Source organism: Cuculus canorus, chromosome 5 (genome assembly GCF_017976375.1).
Source record: "Cuculus canorus isolate bCucCan1 chromosome 5, bCucCan1.pri, whole genome shotgun sequence".
Lineage (NCBI taxonomy): Eukaryota > Metazoa > Chordata > Aves > Cuculiformes > Cuculidae > Cuculus > Cuculus canorus.
Window position 1 is genome coordinate 5,771,557 of NC_071405.1, and position 20,628 is coordinate 5,792,184.

Genomic DNA, 20,628 nt, shown 5'->3' on the forward strand with positions numbered 1-20,628 from the left:
TGCACTTCTTTAAAACCTGTGGATTCAGGGCTTTGGTTTAAACTCAAGTTTTGAGAAGCAAAAGAAAGCTAAAGATTTCAAAATCCATCTGGGCTTTATCTGGACAACTGTATTTACGGTGATGGAGAAGCAGAGGCTGTAATGTCGGAACGGTGCTTAGGGTTAGCCTGCTTGGGGTGCTGTGTCAAGTGCTTTTTTTATTGTCAGCCTAATTTTGTAGTGGAATATGTAGTGGAGGGGGGCGGAGGGGTACGGAATATCCAAGCACTACAGGGAATTGACAGATGGTTCCAATATGAGAAGACTCCAGTATGTATGGGCATGGCTTTCTCCGCACTATATTTTCTGGGAAAGCTGTAATATGCAGTGTACTTTGATATTAACTGCATTGATTTGGTGAAAGGATATGAAGAAGAGCGAGGGCTGTACCATGATTCAGGATTCAGTTAAGGTGGTGAGTACTGGTCCTCCTGGGCTGTATTCCCAGAGCGACTGCAACAGATTCCCGTGACCTTGGACCAGTCAGCAAAAGCCTGGTTCTGCTCTAAGAAGTGACTGCGTAAAAATGGCATTTTGCTGCTCAGCAGATCTGGTTGCTGTGTCCTCTGCAAGTCACATCCGCTGACTTTAGTGACAAAAATAAGTTTTTACGGCTTTCCTCCTCTGTGAGCACTGCAGAATCATGAGAGCTGTGGAAGCAGAAGCTGGATCCTGTGCCTCCTTGTAGGACTAATTACCATAAATCACAGCCAGCAGTGGGGCTGGCATCACTTGGCCTTGCACAGCTTTTCTGTTAGTGCCAGCAGTGAGGAACACAGGGGAAAGGAATCCAAGTTGATTCTCTTGATTGAGGTTTAACTGTAGATGGCATTTATCGTGTTTGCAGTTGGAGGGAAAAGAAAGCTGTTCATCTGCAACATGGTTACATTTGAAATAATTCATTGGCCGTAAACTTCCTGGTATGTTTTTCAAAGTGGACTTGTTTTCAATGCACTTCCCTCTCTGTAACAAGGGATGCTGTTCTCACTTTTCCTGAATTAGACTCATCGTTACTCCATTCCAGTGGCTGCTGTTTATTGGGAAAAGCAGGTCCCTTTAAAACAAGTGCTACTGGCAGGAGAGAGAATTGTAAAGGAGAATTGTGAAGTAAAAATACGGATGAAGATGTGCACTGATTTATGTGCTGGGTGTCCCCAATACTCAGTTTGGGAAAGTCATTCAGGAGCGAAATGAATGTTAACTATTTTAAAATTGCCTTTCCTTTCTGTGGCACATCCTGACATACTTAGGATAGCTGATATCATCTCATCACCAAAGCCAGGGACAGCATCATAAGATGTAGTATTCTTGTGTCAGGACAATGAATTTTCAGTTCATTTTATACATACAGAATATGTCTTCATATACATTTTGAAGTGACTCAGTCTTTTAATTAGGACACATTTGTACTTTTTGGCTTGTTCAAGAAGGCTGCCACAGGCATCACCTTTTAAATAAATCCACTGTATTCTTTTATTGCTCTATACAACAGAATTTGCTATTCTGATGATATGCAGCTTTTATAAGGGACTCTGACAAAAATTAGGTATCGTTATTTCCATTTTACAGAAGTGGAACTGAAGGCAGAGAACGATGACATTCAGTTTTAAAAGTCATCTTACAAACCATAGCTGGGCATGGGATGTGAGCCCCATGCTCTTCACCAGCTGTGCAACCTGCATGGAAAATAAACCAGCTTACATCTGAATTTAATCTCTGAATTTCGCCTGAGAGGATGGGAAGTATTGGAAGGATGAGACCAGTAGAGGATGGCACTGAAATGTCCTGAACCAGAGCGTTGGTAAGAATCATAGAAAGGTTTGAATTGGAAGGGTCCTTAAAGATCATCCAGTCCCAAATCCCCTGGCATGGGCAGGGAAAAGAAAGATGTTTCTGGAAGGATGAAGAAGGATGAAGGAAGGAAAGGAATGGATGTTTCTTAACTTGCTGTGGAAGGGAGGGCTGGTTTTGCTTGGTTTGTATATGCTCCGTGACATAGAATCATGGAATAGTTCGGGTTGGAAGGGACCTTAAAGATCATCCAGTTCCAACTTCCCTGCCATGGGCAGGGACACCTCCCACTGGATCAGGCTGCCCAAGGCCCCATCCAACCTGGCCCTGAACACCTCCAGGGATGGGACAGCCACAACTTCCCTGGGCAACCTGGGCCAGGGCCTCACCACTGTCATGGTGAAGAAATTCTTCCTGATGTCCAGCTTAAATCTGTCCCTCTCCAGTTTATACCTGGTCCCCCTGGTCCTACCCCCACAAGCCTTTATGAACAGCCCCTCCCCAGCTTTCCTGTAGCCCCTTTCAGGTACTGGAAGGTCACTATAAGATCTCTGAGCCTTCTCTTCTCCAGGCTGAACAAGCCCAACTCTCTCAGCCTGTCCTCGTAGGGAAGGTGCTCCAGCCCTCCGATCATCTGAACTCAGTTAAAAATTAGTATTTCCAATTAATAAACCATAGAAATTAATAAAAAAAACCCAAACATGCCCTCTGGTGATTTCTGCCTCTTTCATTTTGCCTCTTTCTTTCAGTCTGCAAATGTTTTTGTTGATAACGCAGAAGCCTGTGATTTTGGCAGGTTATGCGAGGTGGAGAAACTTGCAGTGTATGGGGAATTTGTAATTTCAGACAGGGAAAAAAACATAGATAACTGGCTATTTTGGTTACAGTGATTATCAGTGAAATATTTAACCTTGAGAGTTTACAGTGCTGATCTGGGCTCAGAGTCAATCAATGACAAGTGGGAAGTGAAAACCTCTCAGATGCATGAAATGCTTGGCATCCCTTAGAGAACAGCAGAGCATCAGTTACACACGCTTCACATTTTAAATAACTTTCCTGATAATTTTAAAGGTTTGATAGAAAAGAGGTTGAAAACAATATCCCTCATTCTGAATCCCAGGTCAATTGTTAGGGTGAATTTTATAGCTGCTGAAGCCAAGCCTCTGGCTAAAGCCCAGTGGACTCATCGCCGATGGCTCTGATTTCTGGTAGGGGGGAGACTCTGTTGTTCTGCCCCTCTCCCCGCACACGGATGGCTGAGCAGCTTGGGAATCAATCCCTGCCCTGCCCCAATGTGCAGTGGAAAATAAACCCTTATCGATTGTGGTTTGCTGTAAAATCTGGCTATGCTGTTTACTTCAGAGGTGAGACCTCCACGGCTCTCAGTCAGCCCTCTCTTCTCAGTCAGAGCCCTCGGCCAAAACGAAATGGGCAGAACAGAAGATGAACCTGCAGAGAGTTCTGGATCCCTAATCTGGGCATTAATTGCATTCAAAATGGCCACAAAAATGCAGCGCTTATCTTTTTATTCCCCTGTTGCTCTATATCCCTTACAGGAGAGTCCAAACATTCTTTCTTTTAACATTTTTTTATTTCTTTTAGAAAGATGTGGCAGCACTGGAGATACTGATTAATAAATAATTTCCCAGATTTTACAATGTCTAGATAAAAAACAGGGACTATTCCCATCGTTTTGTCTGACTGTTTGCTTTGCCAACCCTATCTATGAAGTTCTTCCTGATAATTTTGCCAGTGACTGCCTTTATTGCTGATAAAGAATTTTTTTTTTCACTTTATTTTCAGCTTCTGTGGAGGTTAGCAATATTACCTGGAAAGAAATTGCCCTGACCTGCAACAAACCTGTCTTTTAAAAGTTTTAATATTGGATGCAGAATGCTACCAAAATGAATTGGGTTGGTTCCAGCTTGGTAGAAATCCAGTAGAAACCACTCTATTTACCAGATAAAACCTTGGGGGTGAGTCTAGCAAAGAGAACAAGCCACTAATATAAATGTTACCTCCAGGAGCACAACAAACAGAAAAAAAATTTTCACCCCAGTTTCTTGATGAGGAATATCTCAGTTTTCCTCAGTTAGTTCTTTTATGTTCTCAGAAACACGGAATCAGAGAATGATTTGGGTTAGAAGGGACCTTTAAAGCTCATCCAGTTCCCACCCCCTTGCCATAGGCAGGGACATCTTTAACTCGATCTGGTTGCTTAGAGCCCTATCCAACCTGACCTTAGATATTTCCAGGGATGGGGCATCCATCACCTCTCTGGGCAACCTCTGCCAGTGCCCCATCACTCTCATCGTGGAGCATTTCCTTCCTTATATCTAGTTTCAATCGTCCCTCTTTTAGTTAAAAACCATACCCCCTTGTCTTATCAAATGGATATCATTTATTTAGAGTGCACAGAGTCTGACAGGTTTGAAAAGGTTAAATCTTACTCCCTTATATGAAAAAAAAATAGACCCTCATTTTATAGATTCTTATAACTGGAAGTACAGAGGGATTCGCTGATTTGCTTCATGTCGTAGAACACATCCATAGTAAAGCCAAGGTTTTGACCCTCTCATTCTTCTCCTACATAATTCTTCTGTATCTCCAGATCTCTCTGTCCCAGTCGTTCCCCCCTTTGAAAGAGCACTATTTCTGGTGTTTGCTCACCTATCCCTGATCACCACAAATGTTTTGCACCTGCTGCACCTGCACTCCGACTGAATCATTGCCCAGGATGGGGTATAAAACCCTGCGTGCAGCTGGCAACCTGTGGTGCTCCTGATCCCAAGCTGAAGGGGGAAGGGTGTGAGGACAGTAAGCTGGTCTCTTTGTTGGGTTTTGGAGGCAAGGTATGGGTTTCTAAGCTGTTCTTTGACAAAGTGAGGTGATACGTGTGTGATCAGACCCTGGTCCAGGCTGCCCAGAGCAGTGGTGGCTGCCTCATCCCTGGAGGTGTCCAAAGCCAGGTTGGATGAGGCTTGGAGCAACCTGATCCAGCTGGAGGTGTCCCTGCCCATGGCAGGGGGTGTGGAACTGGGTGGGCTTTAAGGTCCCCTCTGGCTTAAACAACTTGATTTGATGTATTTCAGGATAGTGTAAAGGTTTTCTGTAGCTGTTGTTACCTGTGGCTTCCTGGTGGAAAAAAAAAAAACCCCAAACAGGTGGGAGGAAGACAACAAGAGGAAAATTGTTTACTTCTTTTCCTCCCTGGCCAAACAGGTGCTTAAAACAAAGCAAGTGAACTAATTTCCCCTAATGGTGTGGGGTACTCTAAGCTTGAAGTCCTTCTTCTTTGCAGAGACTATCAGGGGAAGGTGACCTCTACAGCTGAAAATACCGGAGGAGACTCAGTAATTGATGGAAAACTGTGCTGCAGGCCTTGCTTTTGTCTCCCTGTAAGCAAAGCGAGGAGCCTGTTGGGTCCGACTCTGATCCCCGCTTGCGAGGAAGAGTTGGGAGCGTGGGGCGGAGGCTCTGCCTCGGATGCTCGAACTTCCTTTTGGAGGACAAACCCTAGAAACAGGGCTGCGGGTACCTTTTCCGAAGTGATGCGGGTGGGGTTGAGTCCCAAATCGCCCCCCCCGGGAAGACGTGAAGCCGCTGTCGGGCGGGGCGGGCAGAGACCGCCCCCGTTCGGGGCGGTATCGGGGCCAGCCCGCTCCGCCCGTGCGGCCGCGGGCGGCGAGCAGAGCGCCGAGCAGGCAGGTGAGGCTGCGACCCGAGGAGGGGGGAACAGACAGCCAGCACCCTTCTCCAGCTAGATTTGCCCCGTGGTGATTCGGTTTTGTTGGCGATTTCTTTCGGGAGGGCGATGATGCTTTGGTACCCGCGGGGCAGCGCATCCTCCGCGCGGCTCTTTGTTCTGGTCCTCGCAGCCCCGGGGGGATGCTTCCCTGCGGGAATGCGGGGGGCTCCGCTGGAAATCCTTGGGGAAGGTGGGATTTCTTCTGCCGGAGGAGGGTGAGCATCGCTCTCCCTCCATCCTGCTGCGGGCCTGGGCTGGAGGAACCCCCGGTGGCTGATAGCACTGCATCCCTTGGCTGGTGGGGAAGGACGTGGCTCTGGGTCTTGAAGCTCACCTGTAAATATGACTAAGGAGGACAGGATCTGTGCCCCTGCAAGCGGGTGTGCTGGGTGTAATCAAGCTTTGAGCCCCTAATTTCATTCCCTGGTCAACAAGCAGTTTCCCTTAAAGCTAAAAGGGCCTGGCAAAGGTGTTTTTAATCTGGTTTTAAACCTTCACCTGCAGGGACTCGGGATCCTCCAGGAGATTCACAGTGCGGTGTTGCTGCCTGTGTTTGGTTAGGCACTGAAATTTCCGAGTGTTTCTTGCTGACTGGAATGTGAATGGTGCCTGTCTGCTCCCAGGCAGTCTGGAGAGCAGCATTTTCATCCAGTGTTAGAAAACTGCTTTACCCTTTGGCCTCATTCTTAAAATCTCGCCCTCCTCCCAATCTTTTTAATCCCTCAGGAATTTGGTAGACCTCAGACTTCTGTGGTGCTGGGAACCTGGTGTAGGTCAGAAGCCGTGAACTGTGCAGCTTTTACTTGCAAATCCGAGTAGGGATTTCCATAGGTGGTCTGTGCTGCTCTGAACAAAACAAGTGATCGCGGAGGGGTTGGAGGGGGAGATAATGCTTAAAACATGTCATGTCTCTCACTCCTCAAAGAACAACTGCTGGAACATCAGTCCTGGAAGTGGAGGTGATGTGTTATGTATTAAGGTGCCTCTCTAGGACTGGTAGGAAGCTGGCCTTGCTGAATATCAATATTCCCTTCCTTTGTTTGTAAGGGTTTGTCCTCAAAGGTAGATGAAGATGCGCTGCCTCTCTGCTGCGTGGTTGTCTGCATAGTTTTGCTCATCTGACTTGGGCTGTCTTGGTGTAAAGCCGTGTCGCTGTTGATATTTCACTGTGAGCTCTTGGGGACGGCTTAACTGGTTGAGGTTTGTTTATCTGAAGTATGTGCTGTAGGAGCATCGGCTCTACAATTCACTTGATTAAACTGGGCAAGGACATAATGCAAGAAGAAATGAAGGCATTTTTCTCATCTTGTGTGCAAAAGTAGGAGTTGGAGCTCTGCAGTGTGTTATCTGCCGGCTTTTGTATTCAGCACGAGCAATAGAGCTTGGATAGCGTGCTTTAGCACTCTGGTAACATAACATTTGATTGCTGGCAGTTTGACTTGTATGTTTTGGGGAAATCATCACATGAAAAGATTTGCCGTGTTTTTATCCATATCCCTTATCGATCGGTGAATGAATTGCAGAGCTGAGCACACCCAGGACTGCTCAGCCAGTCAAAGCTGGCATAATCAAGCTTGTACTTGGAGGTGCGAAAAGCTGTGCTCTGTAAAGGCCAGGCAGTGATTTGACTGAGGGTGACCTGTTTCTCTCCTCTGCTATATGATGCATGCGGCTACTTTGGCTTTGGAGTAGAACTGTCCCCTCTGTGTGGGAAGAGGAGCTGTTAGAACAGGGTTATTAATTTGGATGAGCTGAAAGCTTGATGCTGCTTTTCCATTTCAACAATTTAGGTAAAACACAGCCAGGGCTTGTCAAAGGCAGGAAATAACAGCAAAGGGTTTTCTTGGGAGTTTTCATTCAGTAAACTGGCTGGAGGAGACTCTAAAGCCATCCTGGGGAGTAGTTGTGTACAAGTGGGACAAAGAGGGGAGTTTTATCCTTTGCAGCTGATGTCCACAGGCTGCTGGTCTACATAAGGAATGAGAGACTGTGATCTGCTCTGTGCTTGTCCCCTTCAAGCTTGCCCTGTTGGAGTGACCATATCGGGCTGGGATTCCTTCTGAGCTGGCTTTTGTCAGATCTCCCAAGAACAGTCTTCGAATGAGCCTTTCAACCTTGTAAGGAGTTAATGGTTGAATTGCTGGTGCTAATTGTGTAGAGCATGACAGCCGCCTGGCTCAGAAAGATCCGAGTGTGAGACTGCTTCACCTGGTGGCCAATTTGTCCATCTTATCCCTCAGCTTAGTGACTTGTCCACAGTAATAGATGGTTCTTATTCTGTTCGTAGCTTGGTAGTTCTTTGTGCTTCTTTCCAGCCTACCAGGTGTTAAAAGAAAACTTCTTTCCATGCTAAAGAGGAAGCTGTTTGCAGTTGTGCTGCCTTTGCCACTGGGGGAGCTGCCTCTCCTGGGATTTGTTATTATTAAGTGCAAGGGAAGGAGTTAGTGGTGTCTCTCGCCCTTTGTGTGCTTATTTGAAGCAAGGATTAGTTTTCCTCAGAGCTTTCCCGGTGCTTGGCAGCTGTCCTTGGCTTTGCCTTGGAGAATGCCAGGTGAAATTTGGGCACCGGGAGTTCCTGCGGCAAGAAATAGTTATTCTGCAGCTTCGAGCTAGTAACGAAGAAGCCTAAGCTTCCTGCAGAGGAAGCGCTTGGTCAGAGCAGTGTGGTCCAGCTTGTTTTTATTGCTTGGCTAAGGCTGTAGAGCAGACTGACTATAAAAATAGCCAGATGGGGAGGATAAACCTATAGCCCAGTGCAGCTCGAGTAGTAAAGGGCTCTGCAGCCAGCTACCTGCTAAAACCTGGATCGCTTTTGTGTTAAGTGAAAGTGCTATAGCAGGGTGTCAAGCTCTGCTTAAGAAGATAGCCAGGTCACTGCTGTTCATACACTGGCTAATCCAGCCGCTTCCTAAAGCTAAGCAGATCGTAAGCCCTGACTAATCTTCTTTGAAGTGTGAACTTGTGCCGTTGTGCTGCAGCAAGCTCTGTGCTGCGGTTTCCAGCTCTCACTGAATGTAGAGGTCTAGGTTAGCTTAGATCTAGTTGTGGATTTCCTGAGCAAATGACTCTCCAATATTATTTTTTCCCCCCCTTTACAAATGTTTAACTACAGTCAGCAGCTTTTCGAATGAGAGGGAAACAGTATGAGGCTGCCCAAAGTACCTTGGCAACCCTTTTATCAGGCTAGTATTGACTATTCATGTTATCTGCTAGCCAGAAGGAGGAACGGCTCTTAATACTTATCAGTTCATGTTTTAATTAACAGATCTCTAAACCAGCCTTTTAGGGAGCACTTTTCCCTGTTAGTCTCTGACACTCCTGATCCTGGTAAGGATGGAGAAAGCTTGTTGGGAAGAGATTAATGTTTCAGCAATTCTGCTCCCCACCTCCTGAATGTTTTGGGCTACCTGGAAACCTGGAGACCTACAAATGTATATACATAAGTGTTTATGATGTATACGACCAAGGGAAGCCCTAAGGCTCTTTCAAGTGCAGCTGGAGTTCAGTTTAGATTTAACTGCTAAAACTACTTGCGTAGCCTAAAAGGTGTTCTACTTAAGAATCTGTATTTAGATCCAAACTGTTTCTTTATTTAAAAATAAAGCCTTTTGATATGTCTGATCTGAACAGGCATTTGCTAAAGGGGTGTGAGAGGAACAGAATTTATATTCATCAGCATCGCAAGGTAGATGCATGTCATTGGGCACCATCAATTTCACTTGCATAATATACTCTTAGTGCTTTTTTAATTATGAATGTGCATAAAGGATTAGCCTGGAAGAACAGCTGAATACTGTCAGTTTTCGACCTTTTTGGCAGGGAGGGTAGAGGAGATAGATGGGTGGCCATGAATCCCCTGCAGAAAGGAGATGCTAAATGTAGGTGTTTCTTCCTGGTGAAGAGCTTCTCGGTGGCTTCTATTTGTCCCTGAACACCATGTGCACATGTGTGGCCCTGACAGTGAATAACTCCAGCTTGAGCTGCAGGGAGAGTGGAAAATGACTCTCTGCCCTGAAGACTCAACTAGATGATAAAGTAGTTGACTCGGACCTCTGTCTCTAAGCTGTTGATGCAATGCTGAGGTCTTCTGTGCCATGGACAGCTCTGCAGATCTCAAGGGCCTTCTGCTAGAGAAGTCTCTCCTGTGTGGACTTAGAGATACATTTTACAATGGAAATACACACAGCTGTGCAAGCAGGCTGTGTCTGTTATAAGCTTTCTGATGTCTGGGTTATGTTTAGCTGACTGGATATGTACAATAACACTTTTCAGAAGGAGACAATGTACATGAGCGGTTGGATATGGGAAGGCCTTTGAGTTAGATGGACTAACATAAATGTAGCGTTACTGAGATCCTTCTCCCCACCCCAGCAGTTGCCTCTTGTACAGCATCACATAGGTACACGAAAAGTCATGGAGGAGTAGTAGATCCTTGTGTAACAAAGCAGTTGCTGCTGCACTCTGTGTGTACAAACGCAAGTAACATTTACCTCCACGCTGTTTGGGTGGGGAAACAAGGCGTCTGGCAAGCTGGGGGACTCATGCTGGTCTCCATGAACACGACTGCAAAGGGTAACCTTTGTCTCTCTTACTATGAAGACCAGGAGGTGGTTCTGACAACTCCAACCTTCTTAAGGAAGGTTACCTTTGAGCTGTGGGGGGAAACTCCAAACTTCTTCCTTCCTTACCTTTGAGCTGCAGGGGAAAAATGGGTATTATTAGCATGAGCAGTTCACTGAGGATGTGCCAGTCAAAGTGAGTCAAGCTGTTGATGGTTGGAGGCTTCTTGTGGTGAACTGCTCCCTGACTCTGGAAGGAGGACCTTACCAGATTGGCTGTGTAGTGGAGGGCTCTTTGCTATGTGTATGTGACTTGTGTGACTGTCCTGCATGTTACAAGTGAATGAGTGGGACCCTGCATGGGATGGTCACTTGCTGTTGAGTGACGGTGCAGCGAGCTTGGGACTGAGACATCCCTGCCTGGAAGGAGGTGGCTGGGAGCAGGCAGCTGCTGCTGGGTGGTTCTCCATCTGTCTGGCAGCCCAAAGCTGTGTTACTGGAGGCAGCAGAGCCTGCCAAGAGCAGGTTGTTGGCTGGCTGGATCCCTGCTGGGCTACTGGTTCAGCACTCTCTTGGAAGCTCTTGAGGCACACATGAAACTTTCTGGAAGTGCCTCCATGGTGCAGTGCAGCATAAATGCTGTGGTAATGCAGTAGTGCTGCTGTCTGGGTTGCAGTCTTTCTCAGTGGGTCCAAGGAGCCCATACAGGGCTAATGCCACTAATGCAGCCCTAAAGTCTCCTGGTTTTGCTCTGGTGCTGTGTTGTGATCTGCAGACGTTGCACCTTGTTCTCTGTGCAAGTTGCTTGGCTTCGCTCTGTGTTCATGCACAGGATAGGGCTTGCCATAACAGCTCTGAGATGTCAGTCTGGTCCTGGCAAGCATCAGTCCTGGGTTTTAAAGGACAAACTGGTGCTCATCATGTGCTTGCAAATCTGATGCCTGGTGGGCAGAGCATAGCACTCTACCACTGGGGAAAGAGCTTGGCAAGGTCTGTCTTGGGCTTCAGATCAAGATTTTGTTTTGTCTGACATGAGACTTCAGATTGGGTAGGTTAGCAGCAGTGAAATAATTGGAGGGCTCCATTGCTTGCTATATGTAGGAGGTGTCTCTTTAGAACTGGCCGTGGACTTGCATGCTTGGAGCTTTTTACCCAGTTATTTAAGGCCTTGGGTCAACAGGTGGTTATGGGTATGTGTAATCTTGGTTCCTTTTTCCCTTTCTAGGTCTTGCACTCTGGACTTGTTAGCCTTGCAGGCTTCTGGGCACGTCTGTTCTCAGCTATGAATAGATCAATAAGATTTGACATCTGTGTGGTCACCTGCAGCATCCTGCTCTTGTCCTCCAGTCCACCATGCCTTGCATCTCAGCCACTGGAGGAAAGGGACATGACAAAGATCCAGCATGGCCCTTGGGCAGGGAATGGGGTAGAAGATGAAAGGACAGTCACGCTGGACTTGAAAAATAACCTGGGCTCTTCTGAGCAGGCTGTCTCTGAAGAGCCACGTGGAGTGTCAGCGAAGCCCTCTGGGATGCCCTTCAGTGAAGCTTTCACTGCAGAAGGAGAAACACTGCATTTAAGCCCAAGCCACATCATCGCAGGTAGCCAAGGGCTGGATGCTCACACCTTTGCTGTGGCAGTGGCTGCAGTAGATGAGGAGGAGATTGGACCCACAAAGTCAGAGGCGGATGAAGACGATGTGTTTGAGGCCATGCTGACTACAGCTGTGACCACACCAAACCCTACTGTCTTGGAGGAGTCTGTTGGTGGTGCTGTTGGTGAGACTTCCATAGAAGGTGGTATTGAAGTAGAGCGCAGCTCTGTTGGCCTCTTGGCAAACTCTGTTTCTGGGGCAGCTGTGGAGGTGGCAGAGAGCAGCTCGCACCCCTCAGCTGCATCCCAGCCCGTGCTGCACTCCAGCTCGCCCAGCTGGGAAACGGCAAGTGACCTCCCCGTCATCCTGACTCCCCAGGCTCACAGCATGACCTCCGAGGTGAAAACACCAAGAGCCCACACAGGGAGCCCTCTGAAGTCCTTGGCTGTTCGAGTGTCCATGGCTGCAAAATATCCTCTTGCAGCAACTGAGGCCTCTTTCCTCCTGGAAGCAGAAACAAGTGTCGGGCAAGGAGAACTGCCTGCCACGGCTGGCACTGTCACTGTCCACCCTACGGTGCCACCTGACTGGGATGACACAAAATTGGGGGACATAAGTCAAGGAGGAAGCGTGTCTCAGGAGCAGATGACGGAGGGCCTGCGGGTGACAGAACCATCACAGACCCTGCAGGGAAGTGTGAGAGAGTCAGAGGATGTGACAAGAATGCTGCTGTCCTCAGCGTCCCCTCCACCAACTCCTGGGCTTGCCCAGGAGACCAACTGCACGGCACCTGTACAAGGGGAGGAAACGCCAGCAGCTTCTACAGGCACCAGTGATGATGGTCACACTGCAAACCTGACAGGTGTAGACGTGGCTGATCTCAGCTTACTGGAAAACATGAACACGGTCACAACCGACGAGGGAAAGAGCATCCTGCTGTCACAGCCAGAGGCTGCTGTGGTGACAGATACGCAGTCTGATCTCTCTCCTACTGTGGAAAGCTCGTGGAAAGGTAAAACTTGTCTGTTAAAGACACTTGCCTCTAAGTGTAGGTGTAGGTTTAGGAGCCCTTGCTTCCTTTCAGGGAGATGAAATGGAGAAAGGTGTGACCTTGATGCCCCAAACAGAAATGAGACACCCCTTCTCCTCATCCGGGGAAGGCTGTGGGCCTCTGTGGGATTAGCAGCCTGAATGGGTAAATTGCATTCATAAAGCGCTGCCTAGCTTTGGCTTTTCCTAGATGCGATATCCGTGTGTACAGGTAGGCACAGTCTAGGTGGTACGCTGGGAAGCAACTCGTTGAGCTGCCTCTTCTGTTCCTCAAGCGGAGAGAGGATGGCTGTGGTAGCAAGCAGGAAAGCTGAGACTAGGAAGGCTGTGGCAGCTGAGCTTGGGGTTGAAGGGCATCCTTGAGAACTGGAATTTCATCAGCAGAGACTTGGTGCTACTTAAAACTTGCTTTGTTTATGTTCTGCATGCGTGGTGTGCTACCAAAGTAGGGGCTTCAGTTTTGGTGCTTGTTATAGCAGTTTAGGGGGTTGTAGCTTTAGTCTGGTTGTAGGCATCTTGCCTTGACGGGAGAATAACCTTCTGGTGTGCCCCTCCTGTGACTAGGGAGGGAGCCCAGCCTCTGACTCGTGGGTTAAACACTTTATTTCAAGGAGGATAATACTTTTCCAAGAGTCCCTTTGGGGCAGGTTTAACCACCTGAAGGTACTCCTGGCACTGGCTTGCTCTGAAGCCATGTGAAATGGAGTGGGGATAATTCCTAGGGGACTGAATTAATTGGCATCTGGGTTCACAGGGCTCACAACCTCTAGCTATGGACATTTGCAGGCAATACAGAAGGTGCAGTGACAGTAATGGCTGTAAATGCTTCGTAAGATCAGGAACAGGTGAGCTGTTCTGGTTGCCTGTGAGCAACCAGCATCTTCCATGATGTTACAAGGATGCTCTGATCAAAAGATCCATCCAGTTGGTCTCCTGGGGTTGCATTCACCCTAGAGTAGCTGTGACCAGACTCTGACAGTCCAGTTTTTGTGCTGGGTCCGTTACTAGCAGGTGGGAATCTCTTCCTGGAGAGCCTGCCAGAGGCTGGTGGTGTCACCCTGTGGAGGTGACACCTTCAGCCCATGGACAATGTTTCCACTTGGTATTTAAAAACCTGATAGAAATGTAGGGGGAAGAAGTTCTGGTCAGGTGTTGGGACAGTGATATGTTCCTCGGCTGATGATGAACATGAGCTGGAGATGAGGACTTTGTTTTAATTGCTGGGTGTCTTTTAATCTTCTCCCTTCAGCTGTAGGGGCATAAGGACAACTTCCTCACTGCATGCAAAAGATTTAGCTTTTGCTATAAAAGAAGGAAAGCTAATTGCATGCTGGTGCTGAAACCTGACTGGTTAATTTCTAGATTAATTTCTAAGCACTTGACTTGTCAGCAGGTTCTCTCTCTGTTTCCCAGATGTTGGGGAAACAACTATCAATAAAAGTTGTGCAACAAAAATGAAGCTTTCTACAAAGCTGAAGTCTCACACCCTGAGAACCAATCACTGCTCTGGCAGCATCACTTGCTTTGAATGGTATTTTGTCCCCATGGGCCTTCAGTGTTGTGCTTCCATGGCATTGCTCCCATGTGGGTCCACCTATCACTAAGAGACAATTAAGAAAATGAGGACAAATTCTGTTGCTTCTATTCCTGTTATGATTGTTCCCACATCTGTTTTTAAGCTGCACTGCTCTAACACTCGGTTGGACATGCTGCTGGCTCTGGAAATGCTAATGCATGCAGTTAAGTCCTTCAGATGTCTGCTCTGTTGCTCTCAGCTGTCCTGTGAGTGACTACTGATGTGTCCTTGCTGTAGGTATTACTCAGGAGGTGACAACAGTTGCCCAGGAGGCTGATGCCACTCTCTCGGTTGCAACACTGGTGCCTGGTGTTAGCCAAGGAACAGGAGCTGCAAGCTTTCCTCAGGAGAACAGTGGGGAGGACACCCAGATGCTGACTGCTCCTCGTGCCACCCAGATGCCGGAGGCAACTGGTACTACTATGGCAAATGCTCCAGATGTAGAAGGTAGGGTTCTGCTTCAAGGGTGTGTGTTTCTTTCCACCAAGATGAGATGGTACATCTGAAACCAATATCCAAGTGTGGGCACTCGTCTCAACGCAGCATCCATATTCAAAGTGGCTTTTTTCTAGCCTTTTGCAGGCTGCCTCTAGCCTTGGGCTGACACTGCTTTTTGTCCAGACTAGCAGATCCATCACGCTGAAACAGGCCAGTTTTACCCCAAATTAGTGGAGTTAGAGGGGTTTTTAAAGAAATCACCCCAAACCAAACAACCCCTCCTCTATCCTTGCTAGCAAGCTGACTTTTAGCCTTAGCCATTTAAGCCAGTTTTTATTTATGGAGGGGAGAGCCCTTACTTCTGGAGCCAAAGGCGGCCACAGACTGATGCTCAATCTGAAGGATGAAAATGTTTCATGAGGCGAACACGAGAGTAGTGGCGGGGGATAGACGCTCCTTTGCAAGCTTTTGCCCAGCCCTGGGGTGTGGAAGCCTTCATTGATGTCTAATTCTGTTGAGGAGTGGAGAGTTACCATCATGTTGATGTAGCTGATTGAAGTGCTTTAAGCTGTTGTGTTCATCTAGCTGCTGCCTAATGACTTGATTTCACCTTGGCAGGTAGGTAGAGGAGCCAGTCTTCTTGACTGGAGTGCATGGCAAGGCTCCCCTTGGCACAAAGCTGAGCCTGAGTGTATTTCTGTAGTAGTAGGTACCACTCTAATGAAACTGCTGCTGGGCAGCTTTTCGGGTAGTTCTTCTGTCGCAGGACATCAAAAGAAACCTATTTGCTTTGTATCTCTTAAATTAAGGTCCTTTTATAGGGGAGAGAAGGCTTTTCTGGCACTTTCTACTAATTAAGTTGCTTCTGGGATTTAATTATGAATTCAACTAATTTTTCATCTTTGCCATAAACAATTAGATCTACCACTTGGTTCAGATCTCAGCCAATGTCTCAGTGCTCTGATCTTGCCATGGGGTGGTGACTAGCAGTCTTCAAAGCAGTGGAAGTTAAACTTGGCTGAGTTCTCATTAAGGGAGACCCCCTGTGCTGGCTGTCGTGGAGGAGAAGCTTTCGCTGCAGCAGAATCACTCGTGTATCTTGAAAGAGGCGAGAGTTTAATAACTTCTTCCACTCCGAGTTAAGTTTTCATTGTTTGTTCTTTCATGATGGGGTTTCTAATATTATTGTACCAAACTGCAGCTGCTTTGTCTTCTGTAGATCTCACAGATGTGGTCCTGGTCACCAATGAGAAGGCTATTCCAGCTTCTGGCGAGTTGTCTGCTACCCAGTCTGGACAGACAGAGGAGCCATCCAGCAGAACTGTGGTCCTGGTAACTCCTGCATCAGTGGCCTCCTCTATCAGGGGGACAGCTTTTCCGTCAGTGAGGAGGATCAGTACAGCTGTGACCTATGGGCTGGACCGCCTGGAGTCAGAAGGTACTGCTGATCCTAAAGCTAAGAGGCAGGCAGTTTAGTGTGGAGTAGCACGCTTGCCTTGACAGAGTCCCTTATTTGTCCGTTTGGCTTGTAGCTATGTGTGTATGTTGTTGTTGGTAATAAAGTTGAACAACGTGCCCTCTTCAGGAGGTACAGGCAGCAAGCAGTGAACAGTGTCATGGAGAACGCTTGAAATTCAAGTGGCTGTGGTGGGAGGGATGGGGTTTTCTCTGGGAGAGGGAGCAGCAGTGGTATTGCTATTGCAGTAGTCTTGCTCTGTGTGCCTATAATTCCTGGTGTATGGTGATTGCAGAGCACCTGTAGCAGGTAGCACTCATGAGAACATGTTCCAACAGCTGGAGAGACCTACCCTACTGGTGAAATCCTCACCACATGTAGTGCAGGGTTTGGCATGAGATGGCTACCTTGGCGTATAGCTGTCTGAAACCTTGCCAGGACAAGTAATGCCCTATTTACCTCCCTCTTTGACACTGGGAAAGGCAAAGGATTCATCCTCTTTGAGATGGTCTTCCAACTCAGTGTTGCCTGCTAAGTTCTTCTCCTATCACTGGCGCCTCCAGCCTTGCCTCAGCCCCTTGGCTCCCTTTTCTTAAGCTGCTTTTGCCCACTGCCAGTCTCGGTGTCTCTGCTCCCTGACTGTGTTCAGACAGTTGAAACTCAGTGATGCAAATCCTGCCTGGGCAAACATCCATCAAGAAAGGTTTGGCTTAAGAGGATCCTATTCTGGAGTTGGTCCGCTGCTCAGATCTGATATCTCTTCAGCTTATCTATGGCTTTCTTGCAGAGAATTGTTTCACTTCTACTTCTTGCACTTTCTCCTACTTAAAACTCTTCTACTTGCTCATCCATCCAGTTTTGTACTCCAATGTCTAGACTGACACCACCTGGCAGGGATTAATCTTTCTGCTTGTTTTGCTCTTCTTTCTCTGTCTTGACCTTCTCTTGCCTTCGTATTTTACTGCAAAGGCTGGCAGCCCTCCAGGGGTGGCATGCCAGATGGTATTTTTCTTTGGATTATAGGTGGGATGCCACAGACAACAGCTAATCAGCATCTTTTCTCTGCATGAAGCAATAACTCTCTCTCCTGTTAAGCGCAGAGGGCAGCAGAAGCTGTGAGCCCTCCCCACCACATGTATGAGGTGCTGCAGCTCCTCTTCTGTCAAGCTTGCTGCTTGCTTTGAAGCCTGCCATGAGCTCTCTGGGCCTCCAGCTTGCAGCCCTCGCTCCTTGTCAGGATGAGTTTTGCACGTATCTGGCAACACAAGGATGTGGTGCCGATGGGAGAGTGGCAGCAGGGAAAGAAGGGCAAGCGTGTGTGGAAAACCTGATCTTTCAGGCTGGGAAATAAAGTCCTCGCTTAGCAAGAGCAGTATGATTCAGGAGGCTAAACGGTTTCAGCCCTCTGGGATCTACTTTAGAAGCCTGGTTTTCTGCACAGGAAGATAAGAAGGATTTCTGTCTCAGCTGAGCATGGGTTTCTTCCTTTTTAATGAGACTTTCTGCATAGGCGTTTTAAAAAACCACTTTTTGCTCTGATGTAGGACTGCTGCAGCTTCGCTGGGTTCCCACTGAGCTCTTATGCAGCCACAGGCCTGTTTTCTCTGCTCTTGAAAATGCTCTGAGCTCCTTTAAGGGCAAATGTGGGCTGTGGCTGGGACCAGCTTTCCTCGATGATGATGACTCAACTAGAAGGCTGAGTTTCTTGGCTCTGGGGTATGGTTGCTCTGCAGGTACCTGTCATCCAAAGGATGTGCTTCTCGCTGGTGTCCTGTGTGGTTTTGACAACCGGTGGAGCTTTTGTGGTCTAAATACCTTCTGATCAACCTAGACCTTAGTGCAGTGAGCCAGAATGTTCCCTAGTGTTTAGGTATCACCAATCCACATCTTGTGAAATAGGACAAATACCACTTGGGGATAGGCTTTCTGCCTGGGGATGCTGCTGCCCCAATTAAGTATAATGGAAGCTTTAGAGCTGCAACTCTTGCTTTTAATATTTTTCTGTGTAATGGCAATTAGGGGTACCACATCCTCATGGTGGAGGATGCATTGAGAAGTTTGGTTTCTGCTTCCCTCACTAAAACTATAGTGCCCGGTGCTTACTCTCTCAATATCTGGATGGTGCCAGATAAAAGATAGTTGGGAGTGCTTTTCTGTAAAGCCATACTGAGCTCCAGCCCTGGGTGCTCAGCCTCTTGTGGAACGCGAGGCCAGACATCACTGCTGTCACAGGCAAATGATGGAGTTGCTAATGAGTAGTCTTGGCCCTTTGTAGGGAGGCTGTGCCTTGCTCCCGGCTGGAAGAATTGCAAGGGGAGCAGAGTGAGCTCAAGACTGGTCTCAGCTGCCCTCAGTGGGGCTTGCTGAACTTGCCTGACTGTGGGCCTGGCTCATCATTAAATATAAACCCCTGCTGTTCAGTTAGCTCTGTTTCTTGGGGACCATCTGTACCAAACTGCCTGCGGTTAATTGCATCAGCGTATTCCCCTACCTGGCTCAGATGCGAAACCATTTTAAAAATCAAATTGCACAGACAAACATGAGGTGCTTTGATTATGTCTCTAGATGAGCTTATCCTCCTCTGGTGGACTCTGGAGAGATTAGCTGGGTTACGAATATCCTCCTGCCTTGATTTTGTGGTGAGACTGATTCTACTTGTCCTTCGTAGTCCACGAAATCCTTTAAAGGGATTATAGGATATGGGGATGGGACGCAGCAGAGGATGAGGCTTACTTGTTCAGGAGACTTAATTATGTATTTTGTCCCTGTGCCCAAGCTAAACTGTGCAGCTTTCTCTCTAGGGCTTCTAGGATCTGGAGTAGGATCTAGTATATCTTGTCTCCTCAGGACCACTGTCTAAGCCTCCTAGTGCTTTTTGATAAGTCTCTTCTGAAAGAAGCCACATTCCTTTTGGACTAGATTTCTTTGCCTTAATACCTGCCATGTAAGTGTTGGCAGAGGTGGCTGCGCTCCTCAAGCGTAGCAGCATTGGCAGGTCTATTTTGCCAAAGTGGCAAGGAACCTGCCGTGTTCCCTCTTCTGCAAGATCCTTGGTGTTTGGTTTAACCTGGTGGACAAAGCACAATAGCAGCTGGCTCCCCTCAACCCGTCCTCATCTAGCTCCTGTCGTTGTTCCATATCGGATGTGATCCAGAGATGTGCTGAGGTTAAGCAGAAGTTTGATTAGTATGCTTCCTATCAGAACCTGTAAAGTCATGATGTCCTTGCATGCTAATCCTAAACCAGCAGTTAGTACAGAACTAGCCTGCTGCCAAGAGCGATGCCGCAGCCATCACAGCCTGGATCATGGCTTAGTTTGGTGTGAACAGCTTACAGAATTGCTTGCCTGTGGCTATTGCTGAGGTTGGATCTTTACCTGTCAATGTGGACTCAAGGTTTGGTCACCTTGTGTGCCAGCACCTTGCCTGAGCACCAAAAATTCAGCTGGAATGGCTGGAGGTGGTGATTGTGGAGCAAGGCACATGGTATGGAGAATGGAAGATGTTTCTGCATTCATCAAACTGTGCTGATTAACCTCTTCTGACATGTAGGCCAGGTCAATAGCTGCATTAACAGCTGCCTCTGGATGCACCTGTGTCTCAACCCACAAGTCCATAGAAGTCCTTCAGCTGTTAGACCCTCATGGACAGCCCTTGCTGCGTTTAGGCTTGTTGGGAAAACAATTTAAGCTCAATGCTGCTCACTCCCTGCAGCTTGGTTACCTCTAGGTGGGCTTAGTTCAGCATTAACTCGAGATGTAAGCACTTGTGATGACTGCGAGATGGGCAGGGGAAGAAATCTGACTCTTGATACTTTGCAGTAGGTGCTTTGAAGAGAACCAAGTGTTATACATTGGTGTTTCTGATGCACGTACCCTATTTTTGTACACCTTAACCCCAAAATCCAAGACTACTCTGCCACAGTGTATAAGCCCTAAGGCTGGTTCCCATTCCATCATCCAGGTTTGCTTTAAGCTGTTGTTGCTGAGGGTGAGCTGTACACAGTTCAGCTTTCCTGTAGGCATTTGGATGTGGAGGGTGCTTAGAGATCTCTAAAAGCAGAAGATGCTTTGTGTTGTATGATGTTGGGGACAGTCAATAGCTCTGGAAACGAGTAACTTGAACTCAGCTGCTCGAGAGGGGTATCTGAGCCATGTAACTCTTGAATTGTGAAGTGTTCCTGATAAATCAGGCCGGCTGACAGCATGCAGCTGGCAGACTCCTGGTCACTAGGATGGAGCAATTCAGGGATTGGAAAGGCAGTGTTGATATCTGCTGCCTAGGAAAGCACAGCACCGTTTGCAGTACTCTAACCAGTTAGCTGGCGTGTCCCACCTAATGCAGCGTTTGGCTGTGGAGAAACCCCTCAATGATGCTG

General features: G+C 47.6%; 1 protein-coding gene across 3 annotated transcripts in view; it reads left to right on the top strand.

The window, feature by feature from the left end:
* Positions 1-5,424: 5,424 nt before the first annotated feature.
* Positions 5,425-20,628, top strand: part of ARMH4 (armadillo like helical domain containing 4) — a 71,103-nt gene continuing 55,899 nt past the window's right edge. For all 3 annotated transcript variants that reach the window (XM_054069021.1, XM_054069020.1, XM_054069022.1), the window contains exons 1-4: positions 5,425-5,538; positions 11,363-12,743; positions 14,595-14,804; positions 16,015-16,233. In XM_054069021.1, the coding sequence (XP_053924996.1) occupies positions 11,420-12,743; positions 14,595-14,804; positions 16,015-16,233 (1,753 nt within the window). In that variant the 5' untranslated portion in view covers positions 5,425-5,538; positions 11,363-11,419. The remainder of the gene's footprint in view (positions 5,539-11,362; positions 12,744-14,594; positions 14,805-16,014; positions 16,234-20,628) is intronic.